The 17,956-nt window shown below is 41.9% G+C and overlaps 1 protein-coding gene across 1 annotated transcript; it reads right to left on the bottom strand.

The window, feature by feature from the left end:
- Positions 1 to 1,084: 1,084 nt before the first annotated feature.
- LOC146633782 (dual specificity mitogen-activated protein kinase kinase 6-like) lies at positions 1,085 to 17,956 on the bottom strand. The gene is made up of 12 exons (XM_085351647.1): positions 17,882 to 17,956; positions 14,324 to 14,393; positions 14,142 to 14,190; positions 13,931 to 14,044; positions 12,810 to 12,929; positions 12,595 to 12,711; positions 5,854 to 5,905; positions 5,631 to 5,758; positions 5,291 to 5,368; positions 3,550 to 3,689; positions 3,263 to 3,308; positions 1,085 to 2,999 (listed from the first exon to the last, which is right to left on the bottom strand). The coding sequence occupies exons 1-12, from the start codon at positions 17,898 to 17,900 to the stop codon at positions 2,922 to 2,924; spliced, it is 1,011 nt and encodes a 336-aa protein (XP_085207773.1). The 5' UTR covers positions 17,901 to 17,956; the 3' UTR covers positions 1,085 to 2,921.

Raw genomic sequence — 17,956 nt, forward strand, 5'->3', positions numbered from 1 at the left:
GCGCGTCTTTAGCTTGGCTGACAATCCCCCTCTACTGCACAACACTGGACCACTGCCTGCAGTCTACTGGCATTGAGTTTTCTCGTCCTGGCGTGAAATCATAGGCCTCTGCCTGACACACTAGAGGCAGAATAGGCTGCTCAAAGTAAGCTTTTGTTGAACTGCACTGTTGACACTCGTGTTTTTTTTTCTTTTAAAGCAATCAGAAAGAGTCTACAAAATGAAGGAATCCTGTTCATCACGCACCCATTAAGGGTCACTGCCTTCCCAAAAATGTGCATTCACATCAGTGTAATTACATAAGGACGTTTACACAAGCAGTAACTGTGGTGTTACTGCCACAGGCAATTTTTTCCTCTGAGCAACACTTAACAATAGATGTATGCAGTTGTGTCTCTCGCCTCAATTAAATTATATCCTGCACTTTACAGCATAAAGTGCAGGACGGACGTCTTGGTGACAATTGCATCAGTCGGCTTCTTTATTCATGCAAGAGTGCATGGCTGCACAAACAAGTGTCTAAAGTGGAATTCTTACTAACATGCAAGTAAAAATTTAGATGCTTGTGGATCATACAGGCCAATTAAAGTGTACAGTGTACTGGAAGACAGATCTACAAAGAGACAATACTGGAAAACAAACAAAAACCCAACAAAACTCTTGACTGGACTCTTTTTGAAGCCTTGACTTTAGCCAAGACCAAATTTACAAATGGACAACTTTTGCTTTTCCATTACTTTAAATTACCGAGTGAAACCTTAAACTCGTTAAATGCTTGACATCGCCAATCAAGTGAGCAGCATTTTCCTTGTAGATAAAGAATCTTGTGTTTTGTAAACCAGTCGCTCACTGATGGCAATTGTATGGAATTTAAGTTTAAGGCAAAAAGTTGTAGTCCGTGTCCATCTTTGACACACTGTTTGATTAAATGTCACTCCAAACAACTTTCTAACTTTAAACTTCAGAGCTGTACCGTAATGCCTGCATTACCCTTGGAAGGTTTTATTGGTACACATGCAGGAATAATGACATGAAAGTTAGTTACTGAACAATAAAGCATTTATTTATTAATTTTTTTTGTCTGTCCGTAGTTCAAGTTTGTCATTCCCACCCAGTGAAGAGGTGGCAAATAGAGTGAAGGAATAAGAGGTAGAGCAAGTGTTCCATTCTCATTGTGATCAGCGTAAAAGCTCACTTTTACACACCAAGGGAATGGCCATGCAAAGAAGGCCGAAAAAAAAAAACGAAAGAAGAAAAAAAAAAACCCACAGCAGCTTCTTTGTGGTGTTGCTAGCTTTTCCCTTATTCACAATCATAAATACTCCTAATTCACTGACTTAAAAGGTAGCACTACAGTGTAAACCAGAGGGGCAGCGAGTACTAGCCATGAACTGAGGCCCGGCAGTTATCGCCACCATCAATACCATCACCATCTCAGTCTCTTAACACTTGGGGGTGGGGAAACTGCCACATAACAAGGGCCTCTTGCTGTGTGCACATGGAGCTCTGCATAGGATGGTCTGAGAGAAACAATGATGGCTGCCCACCATGGACTTAAAAAAAAAATAAAAAAATTAGGATCTTGGTCCAGTACTCATGAAGATGACCAGGGGGAGGGGGGAACAGGGGGGGGGGGGGGGGTGTGTCATCTTTGAGTACTGATAGGAGAGCGCAGAAACCTGAATGGTGGAGCACATCAGTCCTGGCCCAGTCAGCTTGCCCTGTGAGTTTTGTGTGCATGCGTGTCACACCGCATTAAAACAAACTAATCCAACCACTCTACCATTCATCTACACCGGGACAGGTTGGGACAGTGTCATCTTACATTTATAAAGAAAAAACAAAGCAAAGATATTTACATCTTCCAAACATAAATTATTTCCCTAACATACTGCCTGTGTAAGGCATAAAAAGATCTCTAAAACAAAAACAACCAGAATCAATAAGATAAGAAGGAACTGAGACGAGGAGGGGGTGGGGTTAAAAGGGTGGTTGAGGGGGGGGGGGGAACAAAACAAAACACAGGAAAGAACAAATGCAAAAAAGAACACAAATTATTTAATGCAATAAGTCATGAGAACGATTTGCAAAATGGCACATAGAAGACGAAGCTGTGAGCTTGATTAGGCAAACCCCTGAACACCACCAGGCAGTAACAATGGCAGCACAGGAGCCAACTCTGTAATACCCAAAAAAACCACAATGCGGGGAGGGGCCCACTGCATGGATCAGATCTGTGCGACTCGACTTATCCAGAATATGACCTTTGACATTTCTTGCGTTTTGTCTCAGCTCCGGAGCCTCCCACACAGCCTGGCCCGCAACAACTGGAGCCCCTGCACTGATCAATCACACGTGGGCAGCAACCAGGTCAGACCTGATCCGAGCTGACCAGTAAGGCCCTAGTGTGGTAAAATTCACACTTTTCAATGAGCTACAGTATTGAAACGGATACAAACGGATATGCAAATATAGCTTTCAGTACAAGAACAGCATACACATTAACTGATGGTTTTGCAGATATAATTGAAAGTATGCATAAAATATGTCACAAACAAATAAAGGCTGGCTCTGTCTGCTTTAGAGAAAGAGTTAAAATAAGGATTTTTTGGAGGGGGACTGAACAAGATAAGAACAACAAATTGGGGTGAGTTCATATTTGTCGTACTGCATAACTGCTCACACAGGAAGCTTGGGAAGAGTGAATTAAAACCTCTCCAGTTGACCGTACAAGTTCATATCACCACTGCTGTCCAACTCCAGTGCTGTTGGGCTGCTGTCAGTCTTTGGGTCACCCCCTTTGTTGTGTGTGGGTGCATGAGTCTGTCATTCCAGTGAGTTTTCACAAAAAGGTAGGCCATAGGTTCGTTTGCTGAGAGGTCCCGCCTATCCCCGATGAGGCGGAGCCTGGAGTGACCACATCAGTCATCCAGGATGACCTTGACGAAACTGGCCACGTCTGTCTCTTTGGAGTCATGCAGGGTGAAAAATGGATGTTTCTGCATACATATAAATAGAAAATACATAATGTTTCAGAATGGCAGGAAAACATTCTACTTACAGCTCTCTTGTTATTTACATGTTAAATGCACATAATTTAAGGTTTGTTGGGTTAAAAGAACAAGGCTGCCCTCTTGTGGACAAAAAAAAGAATGAGACACTGATCTTCATGGCAGGAATGCTAATGGCGGCAAAACTGCTTGTTACATGACAGGTGTTTAGAATTTTTGAGAAAGTGATCAAATATTTACAAACAACTAACCATCAATTCTGTATAAGCCGGTCGTTCATTGGGCTTCTTTCTTAAGCTGTAAAACAAAAGAAATGCAAAAGTGAGAAAAATAATAACAATTTTATACAAAAACTATACAAAAGAAGCACTAAAATGTGTGAGCATGGTCTCATGTCCTGTTACACACAGAAACACTCTCCTCCACCTCTTTCATTAAACAAACGGCAAACACTGACCCCTGCTGGATCTCAGTGTTTACTTCCTGTTTTTTTTTTTTAAAGCACAAGGTAATGATTGCCATCTAAGGTGAAACTCACCACTGAGAGATGAAATCTACAAACTCTGGGGAGAAACGGTCAGCAGGCAACTGTGGAGAAGGTTCATCCACCACCTGTTTGAGCTGTTGGAAGGGAGTTCCCCATGACTCGTAGGGAAATTTCAAAATGGCCAGTTCAATCTAGGAAGAAAAGAAAGGAGAATTCAACAAATACTGTACTCATTACAGCTCAACTTCATGATTACATGTTACATGTACTGGTTTACTTTCATGTTTGCAGAAACTCAGCACATTTTGCAAAATGTCTTTCTACAGAATTTGAATTTTGCACAATTGGAAACTTTTATTACGCTCACTGGCCACTTCATTATGTACACCTGTTCAATTGCTCACCAATACAAATATCTAATCAGCCAATCACATGGCATCGGTGCATTCAGGCACGTAAACACTTCAAACCAAGCATCAGAACTGGATGGACATGGCTGTTGGTGCCAGACAGGCTGGTTTGAGTATTTAAGAAAACACTCCCGATCTATGGAACAAAAAAAAATAAAAAATAAAATCCAGCAAGCATAAGACCATAGTGGAGGCCACTCCTGTCAGTTAAGAACAGGGAACTTAGGGTACAATTCACACAGGCACACCAAAATTGAGCAATAGAAGATTTCTACTTCATCATTCGATGGTAGGGTCAGAATTTGGAGGATCCTAAAAGTGTTGCACTGGATCCCTTTGAATCAACTGAGCAGCATTAAAATGCCACAAACCACCAGAGTATTGCTGCTGACCATTTTTATCCTGTTATGATCTTCTGATGCTTCTTCCAGCAGAATAACTTGACATGTCACAAAGCTAAAACCATCTCAAGTTGGTGGTTGAACAGGACAAATGGCTTCCACAGTCACCGAGTCTCAATCCAACAGAGCATGTTTGGTGCGTGGCGGAACGGGAGATTCATTTCAAGGATGCAGAGCTGGCAAATCTGCAATAACTGTGACGCCAACATGTCAAGACGAACAAAATTCTCAGAGGAATGTTTCCAGCACTTTGCTGAAAAATTAAAAAATGGTTTCATGCAACATAAAAAATTGATTTAAAAAAAATTTAATCAGCATTTGTCTTGAATTAGACCAATTTTTACTGAGAAGCCTGAGATGTATCCTTCATGTCAGAGCAATCAGATTTAGGAGTGAAAGTAAAAACGAGTTAATAAAAGTTCTAGCAATCTGTAAGCCATTTTATATATTAATTGAAACCACCATGAACTACTATTATCAGCCGAATGAAATGGAATCCATGTGGCTCGGTTATCAAAAGCGTAACGGTCACCATGACTCAGCATTAGCTGGTAGCATTGTATCTCACCAAATGGTTAGTTACACAAATCAACCCGAGGAAGCCTGCCATTGTTTGCATATTCGTTCTCATGATTTCTGACAAGAAAATTGAGTTTATCATTTTATTTTTGTGACATATTAACTGCTCTGATTGACAGGACAATGGACAGATGATTACATAAAACTGAACCAACATTGTGAGTGTGGTGGTTGCCATCTGTGTGACTGGTGTGGATCCAAAATAAAGTCGAAGCAGCAGAGCACATAAAAGCGTTCATCATCTAACAGAAAAAGGACGGTTTGCAACCTTTAAAAGTGGTTTTATCCGCATGCGAGTAAAAAGGTAAGTCAGTGGATGCCACGAGGCAGCACTACTTTTTGAAAACATTTCTTTGCGTGCAGGTAGAAAAGATTCAAATTTCCATGTACAGCTCCGCTCACCATTGTGATACCGAGGCTCCATATGTCCGACTTGACACTGTAGCCTTTCTGGTTGAGGTCAGGGTTGATCCGCTCAGGCTGAAAAAGAAAACATTAAGAACAGATAAGTGGTACAAATATTTGATCATTACTTTTCTATTTTTTTTTAATAAACGAATTTAAAAAATGAATCTCAAAGTCAGACATGAATTAGAATCATTGAACATTCTGAAGTATCCAAAATAGGAAAACTTTCAAGACTATTTCAAATAATGCTCTGGTTTTGTGAGCTGACATTTCAGGGAGGATGTCTGAAAGCTTAGACTGTTGGGCAGCAGAGGCTCTGACAGTCCTCACTCACCGCCATGTAGGGCTTGCAGCCTGCATCCATCGTTTTAGCCACTGAATCCACCAGGTGGCCACTAATGCCAAAGTCGCACATCTTCACTTGGCCCAAGGTGTTGATCAAAACATTGGAGGGCTTTACATCTGGTGAGAAACATAGTTAAGAGTGTAAGAGAGCACATACAAGACTAAAAATGATGAGAAAAATCTGTACATTTGTGATTTGATCTTTTGATTACCTCTGTGTATCACTGACAGGTTACGGTGCAGATGTTCTAATGCCTTTACAATCTGTAGAATAAATAACAAAATTTCAGAAAAAGAATATATATATATATATTATGTGTTATGCTAGGGCAAAAGGATATGGTGATTTGCAAATGATTCATACCTAACATTTATTTGAACATAAAACATATCTGATATGGAAAATTTACAAACAGGAGGTTGCGTTATGCTCATTTACAATTTGATGCAAACAAGTTTGAAAAAAAGTTGTGCATTCTCCCACTGTGCTGCATAACTTTTAATGGTAGTGTTTGGTCTGTGTGTGTGTGTGTGTTGTGGAAACAAAGAGACCAAATTGTGTAGTTCTAAAAACAATAATGTCACAATAATGTAACAGTTCAGTGCCACATTTATTGTGTTTGTTTTCATAATTCAACAAAGTTTCTCATGAGTCTTTTTAAAAGCTTCCTGAAGTCTTGCATAGCCCGTGCAGTGATTTCCACCACATAATCATATCTATTTTCAATGCAACACTGTGCTTTGCATAAACTTTATCACTCTTAAACTTCTCAGTTTTTTTGTTTTTTTTTTAAAGGCTTCACAGCAATCAAACGAGGCTTATGCTCTGCAAAAAACACAAATTCAAATTTGCTGTTTAAACCATTTTCTTACTGTTGTATTTTTGGGGTTTTGCACACATCAAAGTTACGATTTTTTTCCAAATTGTACACATGCAGAAATGTAAAATGTTTGCAGAACTGGAGGGACTTGTGAGAATGTTCTGACAAACGCTTATCAGAGCATCCATACTGAGCATCTCAAACTGTAGCTCTGCCTGACTGGCGACCTCAACGTGTGGCAAGATTCTAGAAAGTCTCTACGCCCAGCTGCTGTTCACCAGCAAAACCACAAACTGTCATTCTACTTATCTTCCTCTTAAAAAGAAAGTAAGCATTTGTTCTAGAGAAAAGGAAAGTGAGCTACTCCTTTAGAGTATTTGCATGCAAGATACACACACACACTTAAGCCAAGCCTACTCATATTAGTAACTATGCATACACAAAGTCAGACTCAGGGAGCATCTCGCCACACATTTTTTCTCTCTCTCCTTCTCTTTATTTATGAACAAGTGACGTACTCTCTCCACCTGGCTAAGCGACGCACACAGCATACATCCCTAGTTATACACAAACATCTATGGGTACACTGAGGTTCATTACATGGAATATAAATGGAGCTGGCTCCAGAGAAAAGAGGTTAAAAATATTTAACCAACTCAAAAAACTACAGGCAGATGTTGTCCTATTACAAGAGACCCACAGACCTCTTAGAGGTTCGAATGAACTTAAAACACCTGAGTTTCCTAATGTGTTCTCAGCTTGTTATAATTCTAGACAAAGGGGAGCAGCAATTTTAATACATAAAAATATTAATTTCACAGTACTCGATACAGTTATAGATCCAGAGGGCAGATTCTTAATCATTAAACTATCTATACGTGATAAAAAGCTATGTATTGCAAGTGTATATGGTCCAAATGTTGATGATCCCTCATTCTTTCACGGTTTTTTCAGTGCACTCTCTGAACACTTAGATGGCACACTTGTTCTTGGAGGTGACCTCAACCTTGGACTAAATGAAGACATGGATAGGCTCAATACAGCGGGAACTCAGCGTAATTGGCAGTCCACAAATATAATCAAACAGTATATGAGCGACTTTGGTCTTTGCGATGCATGGCGCTCCCTTCACCCCACCAGTAAGGAATATACTTTTTTCTCACATGTCCATCACTCCTACTCTCGTCTGGATTATTTTTTGGTCAGCAGCTCACTGCTGAATGACATTTCAGACACTGAGATTCACCCTATAGCTGTCAGCGATCATGGTCCTGTATCTTTAACACTAATGCACAAGAATAATACTACGCCAAGTAAAAACTGGAGATTTAATATATCACTACTTAAAGATGAAGACTTTATTAAATATTTTAAAAAAGAGTGGACTTCATATTTGAACTATAATGACACTCCCGAAACATCAGCTTCTGTTCTATGGGAAGCAGGGAAAGCTGTGATGAGAGGTAAAATAATTTCTTTCTCATCACATAAAAAGAAAAAAGAAAACAAAAATATTCAGGAATTAGAAAAAAACATCAAATCACTAGAAGAAGCCTACGCGTCCCACCAAGATCAGGAAACATTGAACAAAATACGCAAAACAAAACTAGAATTAAATGAGATAATTGATAAAAAAACAAAATTCTTAGTACAAAGACTACGCCTACAAAATTATGAACATGGTAATAAATCCGGTCAATTTCTAGCAAACCAGCTAAAAATAAATAAAGAAAAAACAACTATATGTGCTGTTCAAGATTCATCTGGGAACACAATATATGATCCGATACAAATAAACAACATTTTCAGGGATTTCTATAAAACGTTGTATTCACCACAAATAAACCCATCTAAAAAAGAAATTGATCAGTTTTTGGACAACATAACTCTTCCAAAATTATTGGACACTCAAGCAATGGCACTGGATTCACCACTGACACCAGGTGAACTCCAGGAAGCCCTGATAAGTATGCACAATAATAAGGCTCCAGGTCCAGATGGCTTTCCTGCAGAATTCTACAAAGAATTCTGGTCGATTCTAGCACCAGTTTTCTACAGAACGTTGTTGGAAATTAAAGAAAAGGGCAGACTTCCATCAAATATGAATTCTGCAAACATTAATCTCCTGCTAAAACCAGGCAAAGACCCTGTATATCCCTCAAGCTATCGTCCAATATCCCTTATAAATGTAGACCTTAAAATAATCTGCAAAGCTCTCTCAAAGAGACTGGAGAAAATAACCCCCCTCTTAATTCATCCTGACCAAACTGGTTTCATAAAAGGTAGGCACTCATCAACAAATACACGTAGATTACTTAATTTGATAGACTACTCATACAGTAAAAACCTAGAAACTACAATATTCTCTTTAGACGCAGAAAAAGCATTTGACAGGGTTAACTGGAAATTTCTATTTGCAACTTTACACAAATTTGGTTTTGGATCCTCTTTCATAAACTGGTTAAAAATATTATATAATTCCCCAACAGCTTGTGTTAGAACAAATGACCAGACATCCTCCAGCTTCTGTCTCTTGAGGGGCACCAGGCAGGGATGCCCACTCTCCCCTTCACTATTTGCAATTTTTATTGAACCACTAGCAGCAGCAATTAGACAGAATTCAGTAATTAAGGGCATAAAATGCAAGAACGTGGAACATAAAATCAGCCTTTATGCGGATGATGTGTTACTCTTTCTCCAAAATTCACAAACCAATATCTCTGGGGTGATTGAATTGATAAACTCTTTTGCAAGAATATCAGATTACTCAATTAACTGGTCAAAATCTACAGTCCTACCGATTAATTGCTCCTTCCATAATTCCTCTTCTACACCACTGCAATCGGGAAAAATATAAAATATTTAGGTATTAATGTTTCTCCCAAGCTTGCAGATCTAACTAAATTAAACCATATCCCACTTTTAAAGAAGGTAGAAGATGATCTGGCTAGATGGAAATGTCTACCCATATCACTCATGGGAAGGGTTGCCGCTATAAAAATGATGGTCTTACCAAAAATAAATTATTTATTCTCAATGATCCCAACTAAACCGCCACAAGATTGGTTCAGATCTCTAGATTCATGTATGTCCAAATTCCTTTGGAAAAATAAACCCCCACGTATAAGCTTAAAAACACTACAAAAGACCAAGGATAAAGGAGGACTAGAACTGCCTAACTTTCAGCACTACTTCTTAGCCAACAGGCTTCAGTTTATCTCAGGATGGCTAAAACACACCCTCTTAGATGAACCTTGGCTAGATGTAGAACAAGCACTCTGCAATAATCTAGAGATCTCAGACCTACCATTTATCAGCTCAAACATCCAACGACATGAATGCTTTAAAAGCATCAACATCAGCTCTTCTCTGACAGCATGGTGGGAGTTTCTAAAATTGACGGCGTCTTCATTAATCCCATGCAAACGTACACCTATCTGGAACAACCCTGACATATTACAAAACAATAATATGATAAACTTTTCAGATTGGAGTGATAAAGGAATCAAATATTTAGAACATATACTAGAAGGAACAGAATTTATTTCATTTGACGGACTAGTTACACAATATGGGATCAACAAGAAAAGATTTTTAGAATATCAACAAATTAAATCCATAGTAAAAAAGAAATTTAAACCGGGTCAAGTTGAACTACAAACACCACCAAGTGTGGTTCAATTTCTTACTCTTAAACCCCCCAAATTACTATCCAAAATATACAGAATGCTTTCTAAAACAGATGAATCAATATCACTTCCTATTGCAAAATGGGAAGCGGATTTATCAGTTAACTTAGACCTAAACTTCTGGTCTCAGATTTGCTTAAAAACCTTTCATCCAATTAGAAATCCCAGTCTTCAATTAATTCAATACAAAATATTACATAGAGAGCACTATACAGGTCATCGGATGTTCAAGATGGGCTTTACGTCTACCAACAACTGCTCACACTGCCAAACCAATTCACCGGACAATTATATCCACGCTCTTTGGTTCTGTCCACCAGTTCAGAAGTTTTGGCGCGAGATATGTGAAGACTTATCGAAGTGTCTGAAATGTAACATTCCAACTTCCCCCTTAGTGTGTTTGTTGGGCAGCTTAGATAATGTCACTTCAGAAAAGAATATCGCCCATATGGTTTTCACTGCCCTATGCATAGCCAAGAAAACAGTCCTCATGAACTGGAAAAATAAAAATAATCTTAATTCTAACCAATATAGAAATTATCTATTAGATTACATTAGTCTTGACACAGCCTCTGCCACCACATCAGATCAATTGCTCTGGGCTCCTTTGATCAGCTCCATCACCTAGTGGGGGTGGGGGGTCATAGTTTGGTCCCGCCTTCACTGTTGTGATTGGTGTGGGGGTAGGGACAGGCTTAGGGCGTCGGGGGGGTTCCCCGGAGGCATCTTCCTTGGGGGGCTCAACCCGGGGTAGCGGTCATGTCCGGTTAGGGGCTCTGTTGGCTCTCCGGTGACTGTTTCCTCGCGGCTGCGTGCAGCGGGGCTAGGGGAGGGTCTGTGCTGACGGACGTGGGTTACTGACCTGGTAGCCTGGCTGCCCCTGGGTGGGTCCGGGATGGGCGTGAGGTTCTGGGGGCGCTCCGTCTCTGGGCTGGGACCCGGACCGGGCCTCGGGGGCTTGGGTCCTGGTTGGTGTGTTGCCGGGGTTGTGGGCGGGTGGGTGCATGGGGGCCCAGCCCTGGAGCAGGGTGCCGCCGGTGCGTCGAGCCACCTGGGGGGCTCTTCAACTGGTGGGGGAGATTGTCACATCTTGCAGGAGCTTTCCTCTCCTCGGGAGCTGCCTCTGCAGGAGGGGGAGATACAGGAGAGGTGGAGGAAGATCTCAGCCTGGGTGTTTATTGTCTTATGTAGTCTGGAAGATGAGTGGATGGTGGGGTGGGTGCAGTTTTCTCTGTGGTGGGGTTGGGTGGACTGTCCCGGGCTCTGTGGGGCCGGGCGGCGCTGCTGCACTGGGCCCGGTCTGGATGGGCCTGGGCCCCCTTTCCCTGGCGGGTCGCGGAGTATGGGGGTGCCTACTGGGGTCAGCGGGGGAGCTGGCCCCAGGGAGGGGTCACCTGCCCCTCCCTTCCTTCCCTCCCCATCTCCAGCTGCCTCCCCCCGCTTATCGGGGCCTGGAGCCTGGGGCTCGCTCGGGCCACTTCGGAGGTGGGGTGCCCCCGGCCTCTCGGCCTGGGGCTCGGTCACTCAGGCGCAGCTGGCTGCCGGCGGAGCTCACGGGCGCGTCACTGCAACTCCCCCTGGCTTCTGCTCCGCGGCTGCTGAGTGAGCCCTCATCTGGGACTCTCCTCAGCTCTTTCCGGGACAGTGGCGCAGCTGCCCCTCTGTTGGTCTTCCTTGGTCTCTTGTGTTCTGGGGGCCTCTGGATGTCTGGAGTTTTGATCTCCTCCACACCTGCTTCACGCCCTGGAGGACGGGGCTGTGGCCCCCCCACACCCTCTAGCAGATTATTACATGAAGGAACCTTTTAAAAAAACAAAAAACAAGCGCGTCCATGCTCACAGATGTACACACGGGTGATCACACCCACAAACTACACCCTTTTTGGCTCCTACCTCAAAGCACATTGTGTTCTGTTGATCTTATGTGCTGCACAATAATGTTTAACATTTAGTATTTACTGTCATATTCCCATATATCATTGTGATGTTGTTTATTCTATTACTCTTGTTCTCTTCTGCTTGCTTTCTTTTTTCTTTCTCAGCAGGTGATCCAGGTGATTGATATATGCATTTTTTTTTCTCTGCCCGTTCTGTTGGTTTTTGTCTTTTGCCCTTCTCCCCCGTCCCTCTTCTCAGCTGTTTCTCTTTCCCTCTTTCTTTCTCCCCTTCTTTCCCCCAGTCAAGTCTGTCCCGTATTCAGTAAGTGAAAATAAAATAAACAATAAAAGGTGAATCAAATGGACCATTACGGCAAGGCTGGGATGGTCAGTTTGGTAAAGTAAATCCGTTGGGCATCTTTCTTTGCCTTTAGACAACAATTCTGATGGCAAAAGAGCCAAACGGGACAGGCCAAAAAAAAAAAAAAAAAAAGAGTATTTGCATGCACATGTGCATCCACCTAATCTTAGTGATACTGGCTTTAAAATGTCGAGGACGTGACTTACTGCTACCGTGATCTTGCCCAAGATGTCCTCGGGAATAGTTCTGCCCTTCTCAATAACTTTCTTATAGAACTTATCCAAAGATGTGTCCATCAGTTCCATGCAGATCCAAACATCACCCTAAAAAAACCCAAGAAGATGATCGACCATTAATAAGGTGAGAAACACACAGTGCACAGCACAGTCATACACGAATGACGTTTAAACACTAGCTTCACCTCTCTGAATAGGGCGCCATAGAAAGTCACAGTGAAGAAGCAGTCCACGGTCCTCATGGAAATGTCAAGGTCCATCAGCAGCCTCTTCTGCTCCAGAGTGTTGACTGTGGCACGGATCCTCTGGTGACACAAATATCATAGATTTGCAGTTTCAGCACCATTCAATTTAGCTTTATTTACATAGTGCCAAGGCTCCACAACAGTCACCTAAAGGTGCTTTACATTAAGGTACAGACCCAACAGTGTCTGACAGAAAATCCCAACAAGACTCGCTACAAGCAAGCACTCTGAAATGGTGATAAGGAAAATGTCCCTTTTAACAGGATGAAACCTTCAGAAGAACCAGGCACAGGGAGGGGTAGCCATTGACTGTGACTGGTTGGAGGATGAGGGAAAAAGAGATGGGACAAAACCCAAACTCAGGGAGCCAGAAGACAAAACTGCAATGGCATGCTGCAATGGTGCATAAACACAGGTAAGTGGAGAAGTGCTCAGTACATCACATGAAGTCCTGCAGCAGGCTGACTCTATACCAGCATACATAAGGGGTGGTTAAGGGTCACTTGATCAAGACCTAATTATAAGCTTTATCAAAAAGGAAAGTTTTAACTCCAACCTTAAAAATAGAGAGCGTGTCCATCTCCCGAATCCAAACTGGGAGCTGGATCCATAGGAGAGGGGCCAGATAGCTGAAAGCTCTGCCTCCCATTCTACTTTTAGAAAAGTAAGCCTGCAGTCTCAAAGCAAAGTGCTCTGTTGGGGTAACATGATACTATGAGGTCTTTAAGATATGACACGGCCTGATTATTCAAGACCTAAGGAGAAGGATATCAAATTCAATTCTTGATTTAACAAGGAGCCAATGAAGGGAAGCCAATATGGGAGAAATCTGTAATAAATGCATGAACTCGGGCAGGTATAGCTTAAATCAAATTGTCCATGGCGCTCCTTATATCTACATTGCCCCTCAAACATTGAGTCACTGAGTTGGAAGGCTCCAAGTGTTTACAAGCTGAGGTCATATACCGGATACATCTATCACTTATATTAGCATTTTAAAAACACAGTGCATTTACAGAGATGATAAATCAGGTAGCCAGAGTAGTAGCTTTGCAGCCTACCTTGACAGCCATGATAACACCACTGGGCACATGTTTCATCTTGTCCACCACACCATATGCTCCCCTCCCCAGCTCTTCAATCTGCTCCAAGTCATCTGCCTTCACGACAAAGTTCTAGACCAAGAAGTGAAAAGTTGTGACATTGCATGTATTTAGCTCAGGAAAAATCAATAGAATTGCATGTTTCTGAGGAACACAGAGCCAGCTTTACCTTATCTCCAATTTTGACACAAGTTATAGAGTCAAGAGCTCGAGGGGGCCTGCAGGAAAACAGGAAATAAATAAGCAACAGCAATTCTATGCTCAGTTGTAATGTAACTGAGATTTATCAATCTATTTGAGCCAACTTTGAGAAGCATGGCTCACTATCTCAATATTAAAAAATAGCCTTACGCTGTTACTTCTGGTGGTGGCGTTGCAAAAACTTCTTTGGCCAGCTTCAGCCCATGGCTTTTCTTCCTCCCTTAAAGCAAAACCATTAAAACAAATGAATAAAACATTGCCATCTCAGTACGTGGTGATCAAGAAAACTGTATGCAGTAGAAACCACAAGTTGTATAATTAGCAGTCCTTCCAGTGGAGCAATTATTCATCTCTTCTTGCAAAACTTAAAAGGCTATTTGGCACTGAGTGTAAAGCTGCCATCGTCTGCACAACAAAATATGAAAATTGAGGTTCAGAATACTTCGTTTCAACTACTGCCTTTTTATTAATAATCCACATTTGCTTATTGATATGTTTTTTTTTAAAATTCCTTTTCTGTTCTCATAGTAAAGAGCACTTTAAAAGTCAATCACTTTGCTGTAGCCTTCCGCTTACGCAAACTAAAGCAAATGACCTGTTATCTAACTGGAGATTAGGTGTGCCCAAAGCTAAGGCCCTTCCATAGAGAGAAGGTGGACTAAATGACTAATCAGCACTGGTATGATGACTCAAATGAAGCGGGGGAGTGAGGGGTACAGTGGAATCAAGCCTTCCTTCCTGGCGTGTTTTGCGTGTTTAACCAATACAATCATTCCTTTTTTTCTTTACAAAAACAAATTCAAGTTCTTTGTACATTTTTTTGTTGTGTGGAGAGCAAACTATGGTCCAAACTCTGCAGCTGTGGGAGGTTCCTCTTCTAGTTCCCTGACAGCCACCCATTCATAAACACAGTTTACCAGCAGCCTCTGAGACTTCCCACAAGAGGCTGCGAGTCTCTGCCAGAATGACACAGCTACCGAGCTTACGAGGAACAACAAGGGCAGGAAAATAGCTTTCGACTCCTCTTGACACTTGTGTCGAGCATGCTCGCTCTTGTTCCAGGCTTGAGAGGAGAAACAGAAGACCTTGTTTACTTTTATCTGCGTGCGCTGGGACTGCGAGGCCATAGTTTCGCCCACTAGGATGTGACGTAATTGTTCTAACCATAGTTCAGAGAAACTAGTTCAATGTGCAAGTAAGTCACCTTCAGTTTTAGAAAGGAAAAACAGCAACAATTGGCGAAAACTTTGATTTTTTAGCTGTCGTTGTTACTTGCTTTCGCTGACTGAGTCACACCACTACAGTGTGGAGGAAGTATGTTTGGGTAAACCCCTCCTTTGGTAGCTCAAGCTGGAAGGGAAGTGAACTTTCTACAACGATTCTATAGCCAACCAATGAAACCTAGACACATCCATTTTGTGCTGCAACCCTAAAATAAGCCTGCAGTGTCTGGACAGACTACAGTAGTCTCATGTGGTAGGGAGAGATTGAGTGTGATTTACTCACACATGCTCGGTCAAAAATAGATTTTGCATTTTCTCTGCGTGGGATAAAGCGCGAGCACTCACAGTCTTCTGATGACCTGACAAATAAGACAAGCCTGTCCCCATGCAACAAAATTAGGGCAACATTACTGACAGATCTCAAATACCAAAGCTGATTTTAAGCTTTCGAATGCATTTAACAATGACCTCCTGCAGCAGGCGAAAAACTACCTAAGCAATAAGATATATGTGCATGTTGTAGTTTGAGTTATGTGGGAGTTATGTGCAGTGACGTTTCAGTGGCTTTGGAATATGATCTCCTGTCAGGTAGTCGTCCTGTTTGGGGACACAGCATGTGGTGTGCGGTGTGACCCTGTAGCAACCATAGGGCAGTGGGATATGAGTCACAGCCAGTCAGACGGGACACATCCGCTTAAACACTCAAAAACTGTCAGGACCCTTTGGGAAATATGAGGTCATTTCAGTTGGCTCGCTTGTTGTCCCTGTTGCAAACTGAGCCTCAGAGGACACAATAGTGCCATGACAATAAACACAGTCAAAGTATATCAAGCTGCACGTGGAATTAAAAAAAAAAAAAAATTATGGAAACAGACATTTTCTCAGAAATGCTCTGAATAGAGAGTGTTTCTAGGGAGGAAAAAATCCTAGTGCTTACCCAGAAACTTGTGCCTTTTTCAGAAGTAAACCATAAAAGGAACCATGCCAGTGTCTGCACTAAAGACTTGCTTTATAAGCAATTATTAGACGTATTCTGCATTATTTTTTTTTTTTCATACACAGGAAGATGTTCATTCAGGTCAACCACTACAAACAGTATATTGAATTCTTAGAAATCCAGTGATGTTCAGTGGAAAATACCCAGAGAACAGCAATGCTATACATAATGTGAACAAGAATTTCTGGATTGTGCATGGGATCAAAGTGCCAATAGCTGTGCAGCGAGTCACCATCAGGAAGTTCCAGCCTTAGAGTGGGTCCATATAAAGACAATGATGACTCATGCCCAGATAATCTTCCACACAACCCTATCAGTGTGTTAGAGAGAACCCAATCTCCAAACATGCCTCCACAATGCCATGCAGTGCTCTTAGACCCACACCGCCACTGACCGGGGAAAGTACAACTCCTTGTAGTGGCCAAAAGAAAGGAAAAAAATCCTTCCACAACCCGCTTTGCACGCAGTAATAAGAGCACAGAACCTGTGTAGCAGCTATCTGCTTGCAGCAAATGAACTGTCAACAGACTGCTGCAAGTCAAAACATGCTATAGTAGGCCAAAGGCTGAGACTGTCTGAATAGCACCCAGCCAATCTAACCCGGCCGTCTCAAAAACACCGAGCACTCCCAGTCTTGGTAACGCTAACGCGATAGTGTAATAACACAAGCGGTCAACTTGAGATGTAAATTGACATCATCGGTATGATCATCATCACGCACTGTGTGACGCAGAGGAAGAACCTTGACTTTTTTTTTCCCAAGGTGTGTGTTTTTTTTTTTGTGATACTGGCCCTGGCTGCTTAGCCTCGCCGCCTGCTTTAAAAAGAAAAGAATTTCCACAGCGAGGGGGGAAAACTCCACAAACACACGCACAAAAAAATACAAAAGGTATTTTCACGGACGCGAGGCTAAAAATACCTTTTGCGCTAACAGACTGACCAAAACAAAAGGAGACGAAAAATAGATGATTCATAAGTCAGGAGAGAGGAGGGGGGTACTAAAAATATAAACACCTGTAATCCCAGTGTGCTCTACTTTACAGAAACGCGGGAGGTAAGCGCAGCGTTGTGATTTCCAGCTGAGAGGCAAGTTTGGCGAAAGTCCTTTTGTGTTTTAAAAAAATGCTGTTAGCTAACCACAACACGGGAAGTTAAACGAAGCGACGCGGTGGTATTCTTTTAGCCATAATACTAATCACATAAAGTATAGAGTGGAAGCGCCTTCAATATGTTAGTGATGAATACGCTACCACGAGATACCAGGATGTCAGGAGTGGGTATAACGATAGGAAGCTGAAGAAGAGACCTGCTGGCTAGCTTCTTTTCCCTCTTCTCATACATGCAGCTCTCCACCTGGTAAGGTTACATTTCCTATACAAAGCTAGCTAAAATACTTCCCCACAAACTGCCCGTCGGCGTTTCCAATAAATGCACGGCTATTTATTTACTTAAGTATTTTTTTAAAGAGAGCAAAACAAAGACACTTACCTCCTTTGGACAGAGACATTTCCCCTTCGCTTTGATGAGGGGGAAGGGAAGCACAAAGACTTTTGCCTTTTTTTT

Source organism: Diplotaxodon limnothrissa, linkage group LG4 (genome assembly GCF_057381915.1).
Source record: "Diplotaxodon limnothrissa isolate DT_005_m linkage group LG4, D_limnothrissa_male_GT1.1, whole genome shotgun sequence".
NCBI lineage: Eukaryota > Metazoa > Chordata > Actinopteri > Cichliformes > Cichlidae > Diplotaxodon > Diplotaxodon limnothrissa.